At 38.6% G+C, this 22,317-nt stretch overlaps 2 protein-coding genes across 3 annotated transcripts in view; one reads left to right on the top strand and one right to left on the bottom strand.

The window, feature by feature from the left end:
* Positions 1–2,152, bottom strand: part of map2k4a (mitogen-activated protein kinase kinase 4a) — a 30,431-nt gene extending 28,279 nt beyond the window's left edge. The window contains exon 1 of the mRNA XM_032538205.1: positions 2,132–2,152. The gene's annotated coding sequence lies outside the window, so the exon portion shown is untranslated. The remainder of the gene's footprint in view (positions 1–2,131) is intronic.
* A 2,475-nt stretch (positions 2,153–4,627) lies between these two features.
* The window catches only part of LOC116703455 (myosin-1B), a 24,791-nt gene continuing 7,101 nt past the window's right edge, over positions 4,628–22,317 (top strand). For both annotated transcript variants that reach the window (XR_004335441.1, XM_032538202.1), the window contains exons 1-27: positions 4,628–4,854; positions 4,994–5,137; positions 5,224–5,380; positions 6,808–6,835; positions 6,925–7,039; positions 7,134–7,226; positions 7,657–7,720; positions 7,822–7,920; positions 8,016–8,119; positions 8,623–8,761; positions 8,886–9,004; positions 10,939–11,088; positions 11,168–11,338; positions 11,419–11,725; positions 11,816–11,886; positions 12,621–12,708; positions 13,273–13,390; positions 13,466–13,589; positions 14,727–14,863; positions 15,797–16,052; positions 17,068–17,310; positions 17,996–18,172; positions 18,295–18,440; positions 20,154–20,244; positions 20,334–20,723; positions 20,811–20,937; positions 21,032–21,150. Coding sequence is in view for 1 of the 2 variants with exons in the window: in XM_032538202.1 (XP_032394093.1) it covers positions 4,654–4,854; positions 4,994–5,137; positions 5,224–5,380; positions 6,808–6,835; positions 6,925–7,039; positions 7,134–7,226; positions 7,657–7,720; positions 7,822–7,920; positions 8,016–8,119; positions 8,623–8,761; positions 8,886–9,004; positions 10,939–11,088; positions 11,168–11,338; positions 11,419–11,725; positions 11,816–11,886; positions 12,621–12,708; positions 13,273–13,390; positions 13,466–13,589; positions 14,727–14,863; positions 15,797–16,052; positions 17,068–17,310; positions 17,996–18,172; positions 18,295–18,440; positions 20,154–20,244; positions 20,334–20,723; positions 20,811–20,937; positions 21,032–21,150 (3,978 nt within the window). In the remaining variant the exon portion in view is untranslated. The remainder of the gene's footprint in view (positions 4,855–4,993; positions 5,138–5,223; positions 5,381–6,807; positions 6,836–6,924; positions 7,040–7,133; positions 7,227–7,656; positions 7,721–7,821; positions 7,921–8,015; positions 8,120–8,622; positions 8,762–8,885; positions 9,005–10,938; positions 11,089–11,167; positions 11,339–11,418; positions 11,726–11,815; positions 11,887–12,620; positions 12,709–13,272; positions 13,391–13,465; positions 13,590–14,726; positions 14,864–15,796; positions 16,053–17,067; positions 17,311–17,995; positions 18,173–18,294; positions 18,441–20,153; positions 20,245–20,333; positions 20,724–20,810; positions 20,938–21,031; positions 21,151–22,317) is intronic.

The raw sequence follows: 22,317 nt of genomic DNA, 5'->3' as shown, positions 1-22,317 counted from the left end.
ATTTACCCTGCAGAGATCTGAGGAGCAGTTAACCTTAGTCCTCAGAAATCCACCGGTGGTTAGAATTCCAACATAAAAGCGGAAGTTAATGGACATTTGGTCAAAAAGAGTGACATCTGGCAGAATATCTGACAGCACTCTCCCAGTGGTAATAGAAGAAAATACACTACAGCCCACCGCAGCAGTTTTTACGCAGAATTGTTTCATTTTTCTGATGTGCTTATGCTTTAATCTCCTGAGAGACAGTGGTGACTGAAAACATGTAAATAAGGTAGTGTCTCCAAACTTACCATAGGCCTATGCTTATTTTGTAAGTGCTGTAGTACAACTAGCAGGAGACAAGTTATAACTGAGGTAAGTTTGAAGACACTACCTTATTTAATCATTAACTTGATAGCCTACATATTTTAGTTTTATCTCTTTTCTGTGTTGTAGTTTGTAGACGGTCCCTAAGCTCTCTAACTGCTGTCTCAACCCAGGAACTACACACAGCTGAATTAGCACAACTTAATGCATTTCTTTGACATCTACAGCCGTCAAATTCACTGAGTTCACTCAGAAGGAATCACTGCACATGAGTAGGACCTTTTAATGACATTTTGAACATGTTTAGAGGTTAAAAACACATTTAAAACTTGCCCTGATTAAGCCTTTTGGGTGCTAACGCTAGCATGAGGATAACAAGGTTTAGACAGCACCGATTGTTTTAGTCTTTTTCGCTAATGACATCACTCCAAATTTCCAAACAGAGCTACGTGTTGGAATCGACCGGAATTCTCCTGTAAGATAACCTCAACATGATATTAAATGTGCACATAGTGTTTAAACCTTATATGCTGCTTCTGAACTGCCTTCAGTGTTGGTGGAAGTGTTTAAAAGTTTATCATTATTTTCTTCATTAATTAAGGGTCAAATATTTAAAAAAAAATGTATTTTGAGAAAAAGGAGGCTGGTGAAAAATGTTTACATTTCTTATGTGGTCCAACAAAACAGAGAAAGATCTTTTTGGACAGTAGTGATGGTATGACAATGATATGTTTTGATCTCTTTGAGAGGATTTGTTTAGGCTACTAAGTTTTTGGTTTCTGCAAAAATTGCTTTCTGTTGGACTGAATATTTAATTTCATAAGGCTGCTCCTTTAGCTTGTTAGTGTTGTCAGGAAGACTGAGCTCACCCATAATGAGTAATTGCTTTCAGACGGAGGTTAACCACTGAATGATAATATCATTTAAAACCTCCCTGTTTGGTAGAGGAGGAGGCTGTTGACTTCCAGTAATTGTTCAGTGGGGGGAAAAAAACCTCTAATTATATTAATATTAAAGAGCAATGTTGAGGGAAACATTACATGTATTACATGAACTTGCCACCAGCCAGCATTGATTTTATTAATAATCTTTTTTCTGCCTGCACACCTGTCGTGTTCCTCCTTTAGAAATCGGATTAGAAAAGCAAACACAGCAGTTGTTGAGCTCTCAGCAGCCAGACACCACGCTCATTCCTGCAGGAGAGAGAGACCGCTCAAAATGGAACAAATTGATTTGTAGATTGATGTTATTTATTTTTAAACGTCAGTGTCTCTCTTGAGACTTGTTTCCCTTTGTTTCCAAGCATTCATTCGGAAAGGCCTCGTTTAGACCGGATAAATGCATGAAAGCAGGTGTAAGAATAGAACTTACTCAGTGACTTTCTGAAACACTTTAAGAAGTCAGATTAGTTCTTAATTTTCTAATCCTGAAAGCAATATTGATTCCAACCACCTGTGTTAGTTCTTAGTGAGAATATGTGTGCAAAGACCCCATAGCTGTTTTCTAATTCCATAATACACTCATTATAGTGTGCACATTAAAAAGTGACTAAAAACATTTTGGGAATGATTATTCAACTTTGAGCCAAGAATTAGAAGATTGATACCACTCATACTTACTGTGGGCTGAATATGAGGCTACATTTAGCATCCGATTAGCTTAGCTTAGCACAAAAACTGGAAATGGGTGAAACAGGTAGCTTCACGCATCACATTTTTAACCTGTGGCTACTGTACTATGGCCACAGTTACAGGGTAGTGGTAAATGCATAGGCGATTTTAGACCCTTTTTTAGGAATATAATTTTAATTAACTTTCAACTTCACTTTAAAAAAATATTGAGACTTGCATTAATCTTTGGAAAAACAAGGTAACAGTTTTATTAACATGTACTGTGCATATTTGTATTATTTGCCGTTTGTACAAAAGGACGAAGTACATTATATATTGTACAATATGCAATAAACAAATACATACTGAATACTACAGGTTTAATCCTGTAGTATAGATGTTGGCGACACAGGTCACAGTGGAATCAGACAAGTAAAAGTAACTCAGCCAACATTTGCTTCTAGACAACAGTTCATTTTCTATTTTATTTTATTTGTCAATCAATGCAAATTGCATATATTTTAACACACCTGTACATACCTGTGAGCATAAACTAACAGGGAGAGCAACAACACATTTGGATAAATCTGTGAGGCCTGGGCTGATCCAGCCTGCTGTCAATACCAAGGTATTTATAGTTTGTTATTTCTTGGTTGTTCTAGTTTTGGTTCCCAAACAGATCGGTGAAGAAGCTGGATTTAAACCTTGTCCAGTGGCCTATGAGTGATAATCTTAAATGCAAATCTTTTTTTAATCTGCATCTGTTTTGTCATTCAAAGAACCATGATTATGTGTTTTCCATCTTTTTGGATGTGCCTCTACAGACATGTACCCGGTGTGTGGCAGTAGCTTTGCTCCCAGGCCAGTCCTTGTCTCTCCCGTTGACCCCTTAATACTGTGCAGACGCACCCGTCGTCAGATCTATTTTCCCCCCGGGGTGAGGCATCGACCTCTCTCTCACACAACCAGCTGATGAGGGATTTTCTCCTTGCTTCTTCTCTTTCTTGTCCCGTGACCCTTGAATTCACAGATTGTGGCCCCCTTGCAGTCAAACGTCCACGCAGACAATTGCTGCCATGTCGAGACGTGACCGAGGGGTCGGCGTACTGTAAGTCTGCCTGCCCCGGCCGCGCTTCTTCACCAAGAGCCAATTATAATCACAGCTGTTTCCAGACCTTCAAGTGACATCAAGAGGCTATTAAATCAGCACCAATTAGGATGTCTGTGATGCACTGCCAGACTAAATTCCCATACCGTCCTGCTCTTTTCCCTCTAAATTCCATATTGTTTCCTTTGCTCTGTTAAGGAATTTAAAAAAAAAACAATTGAGCAGGCTAAGGGCAATGGAGATTATGTGCCAAAGTAAATACTACTTGATTACTTTAGTTTGTTTCAAAGCTGTTAAAAAAGTGATTTTTAAATGAGATAAAAGTACATAAAAAGTCAGATAACAAACGAGGGATGTGTGCAAGAGGGTGAAAATCTGTTGATCTCAGTGGTGCAAAGACGTCGGTACTGGAGCAATGTGTCTGCAGGAGGTTTTAACATTTTTGTAAACAAGATAAATAAGATATAGTAGTTGGATTGAGTCTCGAGAATACAGCATAAAATAGGAGAAGATAAAAGGCTTCTTTCATGTCATCAGGGCATACTCTTGCAGTATTTTTAAGTTAGATGGAATAGTTTCTTAAATGGGTCTGCTAGAAATGTACTACCACAAAGTTGGAGGCCAGAAATGGATTATTAAAAGATTGGTCAAAACTGATTCAGCAGGGCACAAGATATCCAGACTTTTAGCTCCTAAGTTAGGACAGTAGGTCCCACACTTCCCATAATGCAACATGATAGTCTTTTTTTTAGCTAGCAGAAAGGAAAAGGGAAGAGAGTTTCTGAAGCTAAGAAATAATACTGGCAACTTTTAGATGCTTGCTTTCTGATCAAAGCCAGTGTCTTTAAATTTTCACAACACCTGTCTGTAGCGCAAGCTTTTCTTATAAAAATATGTATTCCCCATAAAGCCACCAAGGGAAGGCAGCACACACAAGACACATTACACGTGACCATTTTCAAGCTGCCTTTACAGACATTAATGAGCAGAGGAAGGTGAACATAATGCTAAATATGCATCAAACTGCGACAGGCCTCGGTCTGGAATGTGCTAAATGTTGCCCAGCTGCTCCCCACGCAAAACCCAGCTAATTGTCTGCGATCGGCTCGGCCCTCCAGACAGCCAATGCCAGAATTTCAGCGATGCCCTGATGAACCTAATCTTCCCTGATCCCAGAAAATGAGGTCCGATGTGTCGGGACCGTAAGCCCTCTAAGCTGTCGTCCTTAGCATTCATTGCTTTTTAATGGATGGTCTGAAGGGTTACAATTGAAACCGTTTAAAAGTGACACAATACAGCTATACATAGACAGTTGTAAATATAAAATGGACATACTTGACTTTTTTAAGGTGACGTAGAAGCCAGCTCTCCAAATATAGGAGAACAAGGCTGCATTAAGAGGCCCGACCGTTGCTTATAAAAGCTGCAAAAGTCTTGTTTGGCCGATGGGCGTCTGTGCTGTTCTTCTTAAACTATTAGCAGCCGTAGAGAGAGGGGAATCTTCTTTTGGATCTGCAGCACTGTGGTAAGCATGATGCTACATCCAGTTCTTTTCATTTTGACCAACTTCTGTTTAGTTTTAACCACCTTTACATGCATTTCTTTGTACCGCTCCTGCAGCCAGATAAAATGAGCGATGCCGAGATGGAAATATACGGGGTGGCTGCCCCATACCTCCGCAAATCAGAGCGGGAGAGAATCGCAGCACAAAACATGCCATTTGATGCCAAAACAGCCGTCTTTGTGCCTGATCCGAAGCAGGAGTATGTGAAAGGGAAAATCAAAAGCCAAGATGGCTCTAAGGTCACTGTGGAGACTGAGGATGGAAAGGTGGGCGTATTTCTAAGTCTTATCTGAGATGGTAAAGTAGCCAGGGAAACACTCCTAGGCATTTACTAAATTCTGACATCCCATATGCTCTGTTTTTATGGGTCATTCAATTCAATGGACTTTTGAATTCCTCCTGCAGGTTGTCACAGTGCACCTGGATGACATCCGCCCCATGAACCCTCCTAAGTTTGACAAGCTGGAGGACATGGCCCTGTTGACGCATCTGCATGAACCTGCCGTGCTCTTTAACCTCAAAGAGCGCTACGTGGCCTGGATGATCTATGTAACTATGTACTTGCACCACACGTCATACTACTTAATTAATCATTTCTTTATGGTGATGGTTTTTCTCTTCTCATTTCTTCACAGACCTACTCTGGGCTCTTCTGCGTGACTGTGAACCCCTATAAGTGGCTTCCGGTTTACAACCCAGAGGTGGTGGCCGGTTACCGTGGGAAAAAACGTCAGGAGGCCCCCCCACACATCTTCTCCATCTCTGACAGCGCATACCAGTACATGCTCACAGGTCCAGTCTTACCACTCGTACCTGACGTTTGCCTGAAAAACTGCAGTACAGTCAGACCACTCACGGTTGAAATATGTATTATAACAGCAGAACATTGTATTTGGCGGCTTCCCCCTAGCCGGAGCCTGCAGGTGGATGCTGGGAGGGTGGTGGAGCTAACAGCGGGCAGCGATGCAGGTGCAGGGCAGCAGAAGCATTGACAAGGCAGAGAAGGGGAAATTGTGCAGCTTACATAGAGCGCCAAATCGAGGGGGTGTTTTTGGTAAATGATACGGGGAGGGAGGCGTGTGTGCACACAGTGCAGCTCGAGTTGGATGCCTCAACTAGCTCACAGGCGTTGCCCCATTTGCTTCAGTTTTGTGTATTTATTACATAAATGATTGAATCTTCCTTGATATTATTGTAACATTATAAGCATCGTTGCGTTTATGCTAAAGGTAAAACATCCTCCGAAAGAAAAAAAGCAGCAATATCGCCAATGTAGAAATACTTATTTCAGTAAAAGTACAAACGCATTGGCATCAAAGTATCCTTAAAGTTCCAAAAGTATGCAGAATGGCCCATATCAGAATAATAATGATATTATTGAATTATAATTATTTATGCATTAATGTCTACATCACTTTTTCCCAGAGGATCAGTAAGGTCTTATCTTAATTTATAATTACACATCATAATTTGTTTATGCATAATATTAATCTGAATCTTCAAAGTATCTAAAGTTATCAAATTATTGTAATAGCGTTAAAAGTAGAATCAATGTTTCCCTCCAAAATGCAGTGGAGTAGAAGTATAAAGTAGTAGAAAAGTACCTCAAAATAAATTGTACTTAAATGCACTACTAGAGGAAATGTACTTAGTTAATTTCCTTAACCACTTTAACTTTGATTATTTTCACATTAAGTCATGAAAATTGTATGTAGTACGGGAAAATTTAAGATTTGAAACCAAGTTTTCTGGGGTTTTAATACACAGCTATCAGGGCACTTAATGAAAGAAATAATATAGTATATAATAGAATATTAATATATAATAGAAATTTAAGATGATATATATATATATATAATAGAAATTTAAGATGATGTAAAGTCAAATTTCCCAAATCTTTCCTGACTAAAACTGCCCCAAATTATCTAAAGACAGAACCATCAGGGTGTTTAATGACAGTTTGTTACGAAGATGTCACACAATTTGACATTTGACAACAAATAATTAGAACAGAACATAGAGACATTTACAGGATCTCCTCTGACCAAAACTACAACGTTTGATTAAAATTAGACAAAAATGATAAAATAACTAAAATGTAAAAAAAGATAATTCAAAGTTCAAGTTAAGAATTCAAAGTAAATCAGAATTCAACAGGTTTAAACTTCCCATACAGCTGCTCTATATCAACATTCACCCAGTTTCTTTCCCTTTAACAGATCGAGAGAACCAGTCTATCCTGATCACGTGAGTTTGGCGTTATGTGCTGTCAAACTTTTAAAAAACTCAATATTCTTTAATTTCCCATCACTCATGTCACGCTGTTCTTCTGCCAGTGGAGAATCTGGAGCCGGGAAGACCGTCAACACAAAGCGAGTCATCCAGTATTTTGCAACAATTGCATCATTCGGAGACTTGAGCAAGAAAGAGCAACTTGCCAGCAAAATGAAGGTTCGGTCCACCTATCTCACACTCTGACAACGTATGGATTAGATATAAAAACGTGTTGAAACAGTTAGTTCTCACTTGTGATTTGAGTTCACAGGGAACTCTGGAGGATCAAATCATCCAGGCCAACCCTCTACTGGAGGCTTTTGGGAACGCCAAGACCGTGAGGAACGACAACTCCTCTCGATTTGTAGGTTCAAATTTGAGTACAGAAGCTGACAATTGTTATTGTTATAATTCATTTGTTAACCCGGTTATCTCTTGATAATCTCCTGAGAAAATGAATCTGATGTTACAAGAAAACAACTTTGTTACATGATGAGATCATAACTTGCTAATCAGTAGATAACAAGATGAAAAAATAATTATGATGGTAGTTCTCCCCAGTGATCAAAGTCTCAGATACTTAGATATTTTCTAAAAAATATAAAATATAATGTGGAGTAAAAAGGATAAAAATTAAACGAGTACCTTAAAATGGTACTAAAGTGCAGTAGTTGAGTAATTGTACTTAGTAACTTTTCACCCGTGGCACTCAGTTTCCAAATATCAGAGCAATTGTCAATTGTAATATATTAAAGCTCATATGGCAAACTTACATAATTGAATAACTTTTGCAGGGAAAATTCATCCGCATCCACTTTGGAACAAAGGGGAAGTTGGCATCAGCTGATATTGAAACATGTGAGTTTGCTTACATAAGTTTTATTGATATCCCACTGCTATATATATATATATATATAGATTTTCTTATATTGTTTGTGCTCAAATTTATTTTATTGAAGACCTTTTGGAAAAATCTAGAGTGACCTTTCAGCTGCCGGCAGAGAGAAGCTATCACATCTTCTATCAAATCTTGTCAAACAAGAAGCCCGAGTTAATTGGTAAATAAAGTAAATTGGTCATGCTGCACTTCCAGATCCACTGTAGCTGCTGATCCTGCATAGAGAAATCAGTACTTTTTGTATTACATTTTTAGAAATGATGCTGATAACCACCAACCCATACGACTACCCTTTCATCAGCCAGGGTGAACTCACTGTGCTGAGCATCAATGACATGGAGGAGCTGATGGCCACTGACGTGAGTGTGCAAAGGCTCAAATGATAATATCCTTTTATAGGTAAACATCCTTTCTAAATTTCATTTAGACAGCCACTTCATGTTCATTAATGTGTATTTATGTCTTATGTTTTCTACCTGCTGCACACCCAATCTCGCTTCAGGGACACAAATAGAGATAAGTTGAACCCATGACAGGATTTCATCATGCTGTATCATAAGGACAAAATATCAATAATAGTTGATATATGGACAATATGTTATTATGGCCAGTGGTGAATTTAAGATGATTGATACAACATTATGAGGAGTGAGATACCAGACTAAACTTGTATCTGTTGTGTATATATATATGTTAAACTTTAATGTGTATGTGGTCATAACCTGTTGCTATTTTCAGTGTAAATTCAGCTAGTGGGAGGGTTTATCAATACTATCCATACAAATAATGTTGTAAACATTTTTTTTGTATTATTACTAAACTAAGCATAACAATTCTGATCACATCCGCACCTGTTCCTCAGAGTGCCATCGACATCCTGGGATTTAGCGTGGATGAAAAGGTCGGCATCTACAAGCTGACTGGCGCTGTGATGCATTATGGGAACATGAAGTTCAAGCAGAAGCAGCGGGAGGAGCAAGCGGAGCCCGATGGCACCGAGGGTGAGACGTCTGAGCTAAATTTAAACCTAATTAGACTCCAGTATGGCAACATTACAGCTTGCAACATACACTTTTTAAGCATTTGATGTGCTTCACATGTGCACGTGCACTTTCTATCCCATAGTGGCAGACAAAGTCGCCTACCTCATGGGTCTGAACTCTGCTGATTTGCTGAAAGCGCTGTGTTATCCTCGAGTGAAGGTTGGGAATGAGTATGTCACAAAGGGTCAGACTCCTCAGCAGGTAAAGATTGTTTCTACAGCTAACAAAATGTGGAAATTAAAAGATGATGTTTGATTATAGGCAGTGGTGGAGTGTAGGTACCGTACATTTACTCAAGTACTGTACTTGAGCATACATTTTGAGGTACTTGTACTTTACATGAAAATTTCCATTTCATGCAACTTTATGCTTCTACTCCACTACATTTCAGAGGTAAATATTGTACTTTTAACTCCACTACATTTTTCTGACATCTCAATGGAGATTACAGTTTGTCATTCCCTCCTGTCTAGTGGAAACCACATACAGTGGGGTTTGAAAGTTCCGGCACCCCAGGTAAAATTTTTTATTAATGTGCATAAAGAAGCCAAGAAAAAAATTGAAAATTTTCCAAAAGGCATCAAATGACAGATTAGACATTTGTATTATACAGTATGTCACAAAAAATAGATTTTATTTCCATCTTTTACACTTTCAAAATGACAAAAAACTAAAAAATGGTGTCGGCAAAAGTTTGGGCACCCTGCAGAGTTAATACCTTGTTTTATTGAATCCATTTTTCCTTCTACTAGGGAAATGTTCCCTGTGCCACTGGCTGTAATACAACCCCAAAGCATGATTGATCCCCCCCCCCCATGCTTAACAGTTGGACAAAGGTTCTTTTCATTAAATTCGGTGCCCTTTCTTCTCCAAACGTACCTTTGCTCATTCTGGCCAAAAAGTTCTATTTTAACCTCATCGGTCCACGGAACTTGTTCCCACAATGCATCAGGCTTGTCTATATGTTCATTTGCAAACTGCAGATGCAAATTTTTGTGGTGAGGACGTAGAAGAGGTTTTCTTCTGATGACTCTTCCATGAAGACCAGATTTGTACGAGTATCTCTTTGTAGCTGAATGGTGTAGCACAACTCCAGTGTCTGCCAGGTCTTTCTGGATGGATCGTGCAGTCAAATGTGGGTTTGGACTTGCTTTTCTCACAATCCTGCGAGCTGTTCTGTCTGATATTTGTCTTGGTCTTCCAGATCTTGCTTTAACTTCCACTGTTTCTGATGACTGCTATTTCTTAATTACATTCCGAACAGAGGATATTGACATCTGAAAACCCTTTGCTATCTTCTTATAGCCGTCTCTTGCTTTGTGGGCGTCAACTGTTTTCAGTTTCAGTTTCCTAGACAACCGCTTAGAAGAACCCATGGTGCTGATTGTTGGGGCAAGGTCAGATGAGTCTGGGCATTAAAACCTTAAGACTGACATCACCTGGTCTTTCAAGACAATGATTGAGAACAATCCATGACGCTGTCAGGTCTCAGCTTTCCAAAGGGGAAGTACAAGGTATTAACTCTGCAGGGTGTCCAAACTTTTGCAGACGCCAGATGCTAACTTTTTTATATTAATGAACGTCCGATACATTCAAGCCGATGCAACATGAGTTGCTACAAAGGTAATTGAGACTATCAGCTCCACACAACTCTCTCTGTATTTCTCAGTATGGCTGTTGTATGTTTAGAAAATGGTGTCGTCCGGCAAGTCAGATAATCACCTCTTCTTCACCATGTTTTTATTAATCCTCTGTGTCCTCCTTGGTTAAAAGCAATTGTGCGTGTGGGAGGGGTGGGGCTGGTGCTTGATCACGGAAGGCTTTTATTATGTGGATGCGCTGACAGTTTTGTTGTCATTACTTAGAATTCCTCATGGGGGAGGCAGAAACTACGCACTATAGCTTTAAGCTAAATAAAACCTTTAAAAGCCTCTTGGATCAGCTGGAAAATGCATTGTCACAAAGCTGGAAACAGGGCTGTTTTTTTGACACCATGAAAAGTTGAATTTTTAGAGATCCGTGGTTCACAGAGGACAGCGAAACGCTGCAAACATATGATGATCGCATAAAATGCTGTAGATCAAACTACCCAACAGCATATAAAGGAGCTAAAACTAATAAATGACTGATCATAGGTGAACAATGCCATGGGCGCCCTGTCTAAGGCGGTGTATGAGAAGCTGTTCCTGTGGATGGTCACCAGGATCAACCAGCAGCTCGACACCAGACTTCCAAGACAGCACTTCATCGGCGTCCTGGATATCGCAGGGTTTGAGATTTTTGAGGTAAACAGGATTCACACAAAATAAAACAAAATATTTCCATAAATCTCTATTTCCAATGAAACAATGTTGTTTAATCCAGATGAACAGCTTGGAGCAGCTGTGCATCAACTTCACCAACGAGAAGCTGCAACAGTTTTTCAACCACCACATGTTTGTGTTGGAGCAAGAGGAATACAAGAAAGAAGGAATTGTGTGGGAGTTTATTGACTTTGGCATGGACTTGGCAGCCTGCATTGAGCTCATTGAAAAGGTGCATCATCTTTTTGTGCAAATATTCATGTTGACAATGATTGTGCGCATTCCGACACTTTTCGGCTTTCTTTCCTGCAGCCGATGGGTATTTTTTCTATTCTTGAAGAGGAGTGCATGTTTCCGAAGGCGACAGACGGCTCCTTAAAGAACAAGCTGTACGACCAACACCTGGGGAAGAACAGCATCTTTCAGAAGCCCAAGCCCTCCAAAGCAAAGGCCGAAGCCCACTTCTCACTCGTGCATTATGCCGGCACTGTAGACTACAACATCAGCGGCTGGCTGGAGAAAAACAAAGACCCGCTAAACGACACTGTGGTGCAGCTTTACCAAAAAGCTTCCCTGAAGCTGCTCCCTCAGCTCTTTGCCACATATGCCGCTGCTGACGGTCAGTTCACCTTTAATGACACATATGAATGAGATCATGTTGACTATAGTTTTATACGTAGGTTATGTTGTTTCTTTTGTGTTTCTGTAGCTGCTGATGGAAGTAAGAGAAGTGCCAAGAAAAAGGGGTCTTCTTTCCAGACGGTTTCTGCACTTTTTAGGGTAATAATCAACAGTTAGATCATGACTGAAGGAATTACGTTGATGGATTTTTTTGGTGTCAGTCTGGTGAAGTGGTGTTAGTTACTCAAATTGTATTATTGCTTGGACCAGCCAACCCCCCTATTCTATTCATTTTTCCATTTTTCTCTTTTTATATTTTATTTAAAAATGTTTATTCATGTAAAAAGTTACGTCCCCCAATTTTTACGTGGAAAGCAGGTTTCTAAGACTTTTATCTACAGTGCCAATCAATAATTATGGTAGGAAAAATGTTATCACTTACTTTTTTCTTTTCTTGGTCTAAATTGAGAAATCAATCTCAACCTTCAATCTTGTTGCACAGGTACTGCACTTGTGTATAATGACAATAAAGGCATTCTATTCTATTCTATAGTCCAATATAGGTGCACAGAGTTTAAACATTATTGATATGCCACCATGTGTGGCTTTTAATTATGTAAACTGTAAATGTAAACTGCACTTCAGGCTCCCAAGTTTCAAGAAAGAAATTCAGAGGACACAATCTCTCTATCCCAAGTTGTACCTTGAAACAATTTCATTTAGTTTACCTCTGTTCATTTCTGTCTGGCAAGCTAACGTCCATGCATCCGTGCTGGCTACTGCCTGACATGTAACAACGTATACCAACTTGTTTTAAAAAAAACAACAACATTCTTTTAAGTTAACATGAAGACTAATTAATAAAAAGGCAAAAATCTGTTCATCACCTGCAGGAAAACCTGAACAAACTGATGGCCAACCTCCGGTCCACACATCCACACTTTGTAAGATGCATTATCCCTAATGAAACCAAGACCCCAGGTAAGAAGAATTATTTTTATTCTAAAGTTAGAGAAGATGTATACCACTCTCAAGTCTGTACGTCTTTATATAACATCAAGGAGATATAATGTGTTAATTATTGAGCTTTAGACGGGCTGGTGGGTGGATTCTGTTTCCTGTTGCTTCCATTCTTTATGCTATGCTAAGCTAACAAGCTGCTGGCTCCAGTTACATATTCATCGAACAGACAAGAGAGTGGTATCAATTTCTAACTCTTGTAAAGAAAGCAAATTGTTACCGTTTATTCGCTAAAATGTCAGACTATTCCTTTAAAAAGTACAGCATGATGTAAAGCCAGACTACAAATACGGGGGGGCCATTAAAACAGACCAAACTTTAACTATGTAAATACCGTACATATCCACTTTCCTTGTATTTCTTTATTCATATTTCTACTCTGATATTTATACTATTTGTGCAACTGCAACACAGAGTTTCCCTTCTGGGATCAATAAAGTATTTCTGATTCTGATTCTGAAAATGAACCAGATTTTAGTTCATTTAACTTAACATGTGTTGAACTAAAATGTGTATTCCATGAAGGGTCCATGGATCACCATCTGGTCCTCCACCAGCTGCGCTGTAACGGCGTGCTGGAAGGAATCAGGATTTGCAGAAAAGGATTCCCCAGCAGGATCCTCTATGGAGATTTCAAGCAGAGGTAACACACACACACACACTAATAACAAAACCCTGAAACTCACCTATATTTGAACCTCAACTCTCTTTTCGACAGATACAGGATTCTGAATGCCAGTGCGATCCCGGAGGGGCAGTTTATTGACAGCAAGAAGGCTTCAGAGAAACTGCTCTCCTCTATTGATGTGGACCATGCGCAGTATAGATTTGGATACACAAAGGTATCTTGTCAGTTCTGTTTCATGTGTTCTTATTGTTACTTAGTATTTATTGGATATCATGCAGCAACAGAGTCCAGCTACTTACAGTAACAGTAAAAGCATAAACTGTGACATTACAAGTTGACAGTTGGGGATTGTAACTTAGTACATTCACTCGAGTACTGTCCTTAAAGAAACACTAGAGAACTTTTTTTACCTTAAAATAATGTTTCCACAATCGTTTCAGTGGTTCATTAACTCGTAACAGGGTGAACGGCACTTCTGTATTTGTTTTCCGGCTCTCTACCGACTATAACTGCACGATTCACAATTCCGCTTCCAACCTGTAGGAGGACCGAAGCAGGAAAAGTTCTCTAGTGTTGCTTTAAGTACAATTCTGCGGTACGTGTACTTTGAGGATTTTCATTTTCTGCTGCTTTATATTGTTACTTCACTACTTATTAAAGCCACAATTGAACCGTTCACCACATTTATTTTAAGGGGGTAGTTACTTTGCAGATTCAGATCATTAATACCAAATATAAATCCACTAATATGTGGTGATGTGATTATTATAGATGAGGCTACCCAGCACTATATAAAGTAATTCAAAAGATCTCAGCCTTTACCAGCTGCAACATTAAAGTGATGAACACATTAATGCATCAATAATCCATATATATATATATATATATATATATATATATATATATATATAGATAGATAGATAGATAGATAGATAGATAGATAGATGTCTATATCTAAATATATATATAGATATCTATATCTATATATATATATATATATAAATAGATATATATATATATACTTTTACTTGAGTAAGATGTATGAATGCAGGACTTTTACTTGCATTTCTACACTGTGGTATTGCTACTTTTACTTAAATAAAACATCTGAGCACTTCCTCCACCACTGCAACGTAAATTGTTCCATAATGTTACACTTAAATAAAATAAATGAATTTATGAATTCATCAGCTTCTGAACCACCTTAAATAATTGTATCCGTGGGAAATTCAGTGGACATTTTTTTTTTTACCTAACTAATATCTGAACCTTGGCACAGAGAATCAGAAGAAATGTCTCAAATGATATTGAATACATTTCCATTTAAATGTGGTATCTTCCCGACATACAGGTGTTTTTCAAAGCCGGCCTGCTGGGTCTCCTGGAAGAGATGAGGGACGAGCGGCTGGCTGTGCTGATGACTCGTCTCCAGGCCGTGTCAAGAGGTTACATCACCAGGCTCCGGCTCAAGGAGATGACCAAGAAAAGGTCCACTGACAAATTGGTTTCTTTAATACAGCAGAACTTATCTTTTAGCTCACATTTATTTAACTTGATGGTTGATAGCAGAGAATCTGAAGTTCCCATTAATATGTATTTTAGGACTTGCTAGCAGCTAGGAGTGTAAAGCACACGTTATATCACGATACAATGTTATATCAATTCTCAGGACAACTGCCACGAAAAGATTTAGATTTGATTCAGTTCAGGGGCCTGCGACCGATACGAGACAATATACACATTTAACACACTCAGTTACAATTACAAAAAGCAATTAATTATGATTTGACAATTTCATTACTAAACTCTTCCAGACAATTAAATTTTAAACAAACAATGCTTTTTTATTGAAAAAGAATGGCTATATCAACATAAAGATGAATATCTGTATCGATATTTTCACTTTGTATCGATAATATTGGATCCTTGAGGATAGAGATTTCCATCGATTTATCGTTACGTCCCTGGAAGCTACGGATGGCTAATGGTGATCGGTCGGCCCAACACTTTGGTCCAGACTGAAATATGTCAACGACTGTGGATTTTCATGACATTTTGTACAGCCATTCATGTTTCCTCTCTGGATTAATGCTATTGACTTTGTTGCTCCTCTGACTTCTCTCTAGCGCCACCATGAAGTCAAGCTGGGATTTTCCCGAATGGTTTATGACCAAATTCCTGCAAAACTAATGACATTCCCATCAACCTCAGCTGTACTTTGTGTTTAGGACTAATTAGCTAATGTCAGCATGCTAACGCTAAGATAACATGAACAACATGATGTTAGCAAATATCTTCATGCCATTTAGGCATTGTAGGCAGTGAAAATGTCTTAGATAATGGAAATATGGAGACACATTGAAATCCTGACAATAATTTGTTATAAAAAAGGCTTTATTGTTTTGCTTTTTCACTCCGTAGAGAGTCCATTTTCATCATCCAGTACAACATCCGCGCCTTCATGAATGTGAAGAACTGGCCCTGGATGAGGCTCTTCTTTAAGATAAAGCCGCTCTTACGAAGCGCAGAGGCTGAGAAGGAGATGCAGAACATGAAAGAGAAGTTCTCACGACTCACAGAGGACTTTGCAAAGTCGGAGGCCAGGAGGAAGGAGCTGGAAGAGAAAATGGTCATGCTTGTCCAGGAAAAGAACGACCTTTACCTTCAAATCCAAGCAGTATGTCAACAACAACAACGTGCTGTGTTTGTATTGATTTCATTCTGTCAGATAAGGAGATCAAGAGAGGAAAGGCTTTTTTTTATTATTCAGCAACTACATAAGCTGCTGTCCAACTGGAGGGATTTTTGCAGTTCCTGGAACATAACGTCCATAGAACCCTTTTTTTCTCGTCTTCCGACTGGACAGATTTGGGGATTTTTAAGATCCTCTGGCCACAGTTCCTGTAACTCTTTCAGCTCCTACTTCAGGGCAGGGTCTGTTCCCTTTTCTGCATAGTGGTGGTTAGAAGGCTGTGTTATAAGAACAAAAGGTCAGTTCCTATGGCATCTTGGCCAGTGTGAATGCAAATGACAAGTAGTTAGTAGAACTGTTTAGAAGTGGACAGATCCTATAACTACGGTCCTGTAACTTCTTGGTCGGAAAGAGGCTATAATCAATAGAAATGTAAGATAAGAGTGTCATTGGTCCCTGCAGGGAAAGGAGTGATATTCAACAAAGTAAAAGTAGAAATAAATAGAACGACAGCAGACGGGGGGGATTACACCAAATACAAATGATGATGGTGCTACAACATTTTCAAAGATAAATATAATAAATATGAATAATGATTAAGACAGACACACATGAAAAAATATAATAATAAATAACATACAGAATATTCCAAACACACTAAACTAACAAAAAAGATGTCAAAAAATTCTTTATATATGCAATAAAATATATAGCAATTGGTCGGGAAAAATTTAGAATTTTTGTGTCAGACTTCTCAGATTATGAGAAGCAATGTCTCAAGATCTGTTGCAATTTTGGATGCAAATAGAATGGATGAGAACTACTTTTGTCACACTTCTCACAGAATGAACTGTTAAATGTGACATTATTCACAATAAATTATATTAAGTATTTACCAATGTTGATGAAATGGGAAGACAAAAAAAAGTTTAAAAAGATGGAAATGAACCAGAGGAATAACCATCATCTCTAATTGATTTGTTTTGCCTCTGCTCTCCAGGAACGGGAGAACCTGTGCGACGCCGAGGAGAGGTGCGAAGGTTTGATAAAGAGCAAGATCCACCTGGAGGCCAAAGTCAAAGAGTTCTCCGAGAGGATGGAGGAAGAGGAGGAGATCAACGCCGAAATCACGGCCAAGAAGAGGAAGCTGGAGGACGAATGTTCGGAGCTCAAAAGAGACATCGATGACCTGGAACTCTCCATCGTTAAAGTGGAGAAGGAGAAATACGCCACCGAAAATAAGGTGCCGCTGATGATGTCATGCCTTCTTAACCCTCCTGTTGTCCTCAGGTCAAATTTGAACCATTTTCAAAAAATGTCTGTATAAGAAATTTGGGCTTCCATCAACCAAATTGTCAAAAGGAATAATGTGGATAGTTCCATACAATGCTCTTCACAAGTAGAATAAATTATCAGTTCACGACTTTAATTGAATTTGGCTGTTTTTTTATATTATAGTATTAGAAGTTTTTTTTAAGAACATTAAAAAAATGTACGTTTATAGATGCTGTAAAAAGAATTTCATTAATTATTAACAAGGTATTATGATCCTCTGTTGTAACTTTATAATAACCATCCAAATAATAGTTAACACGTGTTTTTTTTAAAGGTTTTAAAAATCATTTGGTAATTAATAACAAATACTTACATAACATATACAAAATATGTGCAAAATAAAACTAAGCAACAGAAACTGTTACAATATAATATAAAATAACTACTAACTAAAGTTTAACGAAGTTTATTAAGATCCCCATTTGCTTCTGTCTGTCTTAAACAGAAGCTACTCTTCCTGGGGTCTATTATTTAATAAGATTATTACATAAACTGGAATACATACACCCATAACATTCATACTCACAATAGTATCAATCTACCATTTATTAGGGATGGTTATTATAAAGTGTTACCAAAGATTATCTCCTTAGGTGAAGAACTTGGTAGAAGAGCTCACTACTCAGGAGGAAAAACTGCTGAAGTCTTCAAAGGAGATGAAAGCTCTGCAGGAGGTGCACCAGCAGACGCTGGATGACCTCCAGGCCGAGGAGGATAAAGTCAACTCTCTGATGAAGACCAAAATCAAGCTGGAGCAACAGGTTGATGACGTAAGTCTGGACCATGAAATAATTCTCTATTAATTGGATCACCAAGGTCATTAGCACCACTGTAAGCCTGGTTCGGTGTCCTTGGTTTAGTGCTTAACGTGCTGGTTGAATGTCCCTTGCAGCTGGAGGGCTCACTGGAGCAGGAGAAGAAGGGGAATGTAGACTCTGAGAGATCCAGAAGAAAACTGGAGGGGGATCTGAAGCTGTCTCAGGAAACCATCATGGACCTGGCAAATGAAAGACAGCAAATGGAGGAGAGACTCAAAAAGTAGGATGGATGGATGGATGGATGGACTGACTTTATTACAGTGTTTCTGGCACTATGGTACTATTCTCACAAGTATGTGGTAATATTTCACTACCTTAAGTACAAATAAACCCCCAGATCATAAAAAAGTAAATCTAACATTGACTGTGTAGGAAAAAAAAAAACTCTAGAAAGACCAGTTTCAAATTAAAAAACACCACGGTCATACAAAGTACATGCTTTGGATAGGATGTTCTTCTCTTTCGTTAAAATACTTTTTACTAACACTGTGCTTTGCATTGTTCATAACATATAGTCAATGAAACCTTTGCCTAATATACCATATGTATGGTTGTTTATTTTGCCTGATATAGTCCGATGCATATCTGAATTCCGAATCACCACCTTAAGGTGTGAGATTCATGTGATTTGAACCCACAGGTGGGATTTGAACCCACAACCTTAGTGTTGGTAATTTACAGTAGTGCTCAACCCTTCAGGGCCACAAAGGACCACTGCTGTTACAGAGCATACAATACAGTAGTGTGGATGAGACATTGAAGACATTTTTTCCTATGGTGCATGAACTATAAAAACATATATTGTGATCTGGACTTATGGCTAAATTCAGAAGAGCAAATTGATGCAGATTAGTGCAGTGAAAACGTTTACAATATTTACATTAATCAATTTTCCTTCAGTTATGTTACAGTTTTTTAAACAGTATTTAAAATTAGACAAACCCTTACAGTAACGTTGCAATAAAAGTTTGTTTCTTTCATCTCGGATTGGGTAAGATGTCTACATTGATCACACTTCTGATAGGACAGGAATTATGGAAATAGTTTGTTGAATTGAATTTGATGGGTAATGTACAGTTACATTTTTGGTCGCTGTAATGTGAAAACAGTGAAACAGATCATCTTTAGCACTTGAAAGGGTAATTTTGATCTTACATTGTTTAGTCTGAGACTAAGTGATCGTTAAAATAACTTAACTGAAAGAATTGTACTTTGATACGTTTAGGTGACTTAACAAATGTACTGGTTGTATTCCACCAGAAACTGTGTTTGAAACATCTTGTAGTGAAAGATGCTTACAAGCCAAATGAAAGGAGAATGAAAATACAAGAAATATACCAGAAAAAAATAAATAAGATCAAATAAAGAAAGATAACAATCAATCAAAAAGCTAGAACAACTACTGAAAAAAACTAAAAGTTTGATGATTTAGTGCCACGAAGATCGGGAACCACAAAGTGGGTCCAATTAAGTTTAAGCTCGCCTGGTTCTGTCCAAAAGTAATAAAATCTACCTACCCACCTCGGAAGCAGCAGCACGATATATCTAGTTAATTCAATCGTAACGAAAACTGAAAAATCAGAACATCAATTCAACATTTTACGGAGGTTACTTGCTTGACTCTCCAGTGGTTGCCTGGCAACCTCATGATCATGACAACACGTCATAATATGATACCGCACGTTACCCTTTAGATTGACTCAGGCTAGCTGTTTCCCCCCCATTTCCAGTCTTTGTGCTAAGCTTTGCTAATTAGCTGCTGGCTGTTGCTCCATACTTGCCATACAAACAGAGTGGGATCAATTCATTTCATCGCACTCTCATCAAGAAAGCAAATAGCGCCCCTTTCCTTTAAAACCTTTTGGTGGGAATTTTTTTTTTTTTAGCAATTACATTTTAAATATTTTCTGTGCTGAAAATAATCTATTTTCAGAAAGGACTTTGAAATCAGCAGCCTGCAGTGCAAAATCGATAATGAGCTAGTCCTTAACACTCAACTCCATAAGACGATCAAAGAGCTTCAGGTATGATGAACAAACGTAAATATGTCAATACATTTTCTTAATCATCCTAAAACCCCACATTTTTGTAAGTTAATAAAATTTTACTGTAGGCCCGCACCAAAGAGCTAGAAGAGGATATGGAAGTTGAACGTTCGGCTCGGGCCAAAGTGGAGAAGCAGAGGTGTGATGTGTCCCGAGAGCTGGAGGAGATCAGGGAGAGGCTGGAGGAGGCCGGGGGAGCCACCGCCGCTCAGGCCGAGCTGAACAAGAAGCGCGAGGCCGAGTTTCAGAGGCTGCGTCGGGACCTGGAGGAGTCCACCCTGCAGCACGAATCCATCGCCGCAACTCTACGAAAGAAACAGGCCGACAGTGTCGCCGAGCTCAGCGATCAGATAGACAACCTCCAAAGAGTCAAGCAGAAACTGGAGAAAGAGAAAAGTGAGCTGAAGATGGAGATCGATGACATGGCAAGCAACGTGGAGAGTGTTCTGAAAAGCAAGGTAAAAGGACTGCAGGCAGCCTGTCCAACAATGTTTTCTTATCTCAGTTTATCTTTTGCTCCTGATAACCGATGCTCAATACTTCAGGCTAATCTGGAGAAACTGTGCAGGAGCTTTGAAGACCAAATGAATGAATATAAAGTCAAAGCAGATGAAGCCCAGAGGTCTCTGAGTGATTACACTACACTCAGTGCTCGTCAACAAACAGAAAACGGTACACTTCTTAACTTGAAGTTATTAAAAATGTACAAAAAGAGTGATTAAGATGGAGAGATAAGTCAGTTTGTGTCCTTTTTGAACCCAAACAGGTGAGCTTACACGTCTGCTGGAGGAGAAAGAAATCACTCTGTCCCAGCTGAGCAGAGGGAAATCTGTGGGGAGTCAACAAATTGAAGAGTTGAAGAGACTTTTGGACGAGGAAATGAAGGTCTGAAGGACGCAATCAAGTCTGATATACAGTCTGTTACATTCACAAGGATTAGAAACTTGCACTGGGGACCTGGGCAGAGAAGCAACGACACTCTCACACACTTTACATCAGTTAATACCCAGAAAGCCTTTGAGTTCACATTATATAGTTGTACACAACAGGCTCATGTTCATCACCCAGGCGGATCTGTGATGTCAAAGAATACTAAAAGAAGGCGAAAAAGGCAAAAAAAACTAATAGCCCTGCAACACTTGGTTGACTAATTGATTTGTCAATTAACAGAAAATTATTTAGCAAACTATTTTGGGTAATCAATTAATCGTTTAAGTAATTTCTTAAGCAAAATTTGCAACGTTGAAATTAAAATGAGCATTTTTCAAAATGTTCTTGCATTTTATCATCAATGTTAGTTGCAGCCCTAGTTTCTAAACTTATCTTTTTGGAGTTTTCTTTTAAACCAACAAAAGTTATGGTTTATCTTGTTTCTTGAAATAATTTGTCGATCAACAGAAAATAAATTGGCTATTTCTGTTACTGATTAGTTACAGTTACTGGTTACTTCTTCCAAAAATTAACTAAATAAGTTACTCAGTTACAAAGTATAAAAGTAACTAGACACTCAAGAAAGTAACAAATGCGTTACCCCCTCCACCCCCAATTCATGTGCATGTTCAATTATTTATGATAAATCTGAATATATAAGAAAATGGACACTTAATACAATGCTTTATTAACAGAAACAATGTACACCAATCTAAACGATTTTAATGCTGCTATGGGAAAAAAAGTGAGATTAGCCTCAATCAAACGCCATCCTATTTAAATCAATAGATTATGTCAAACTGTTGATTTATTTGGTAAGTGTAGCCATGTAATAAGCGGGATAATGTAGAGCGGGGCGAATAGGCTCAGGCTGATTGAAGACCGGATCACCCTGTCGGGATTGTATTCCCTATAAAAACCTCTTCGCTCTACATTATCCCTTACATAGTGGATCAATACAAATAACATAATTGATGTTTTGGACATTTTTCACATTTATTGCCCCTCATCTGGGCTCGCCATATCTGTCTCTTGTTGACTGACTCGCTTGTGTTGTTCGTTGTGTGTCTGACTATGCGTGCTTTTGAACAACCGCCCAACTCTACCTCTGATTGGCTTACC

The sequence above is a fragment of the Etheostoma spectabile genome, chromosome 15 (genome assembly GCF_008692095.1).
Source record: "Etheostoma spectabile isolate EspeVRDwgs_2016 chromosome 15, UIUC_Espe_1.0, whole genome shotgun sequence".
NCBI classification, from domain to species: Eukaryota; Metazoa; Chordata; class Actinopteri; order Perciformes; family Percidae; genus Etheostoma; species Etheostoma spectabile.
Note: the sequence above shows the minus strand (reverse complement) of the source record. Positions and strands in the feature narration are given on the sequence as shown.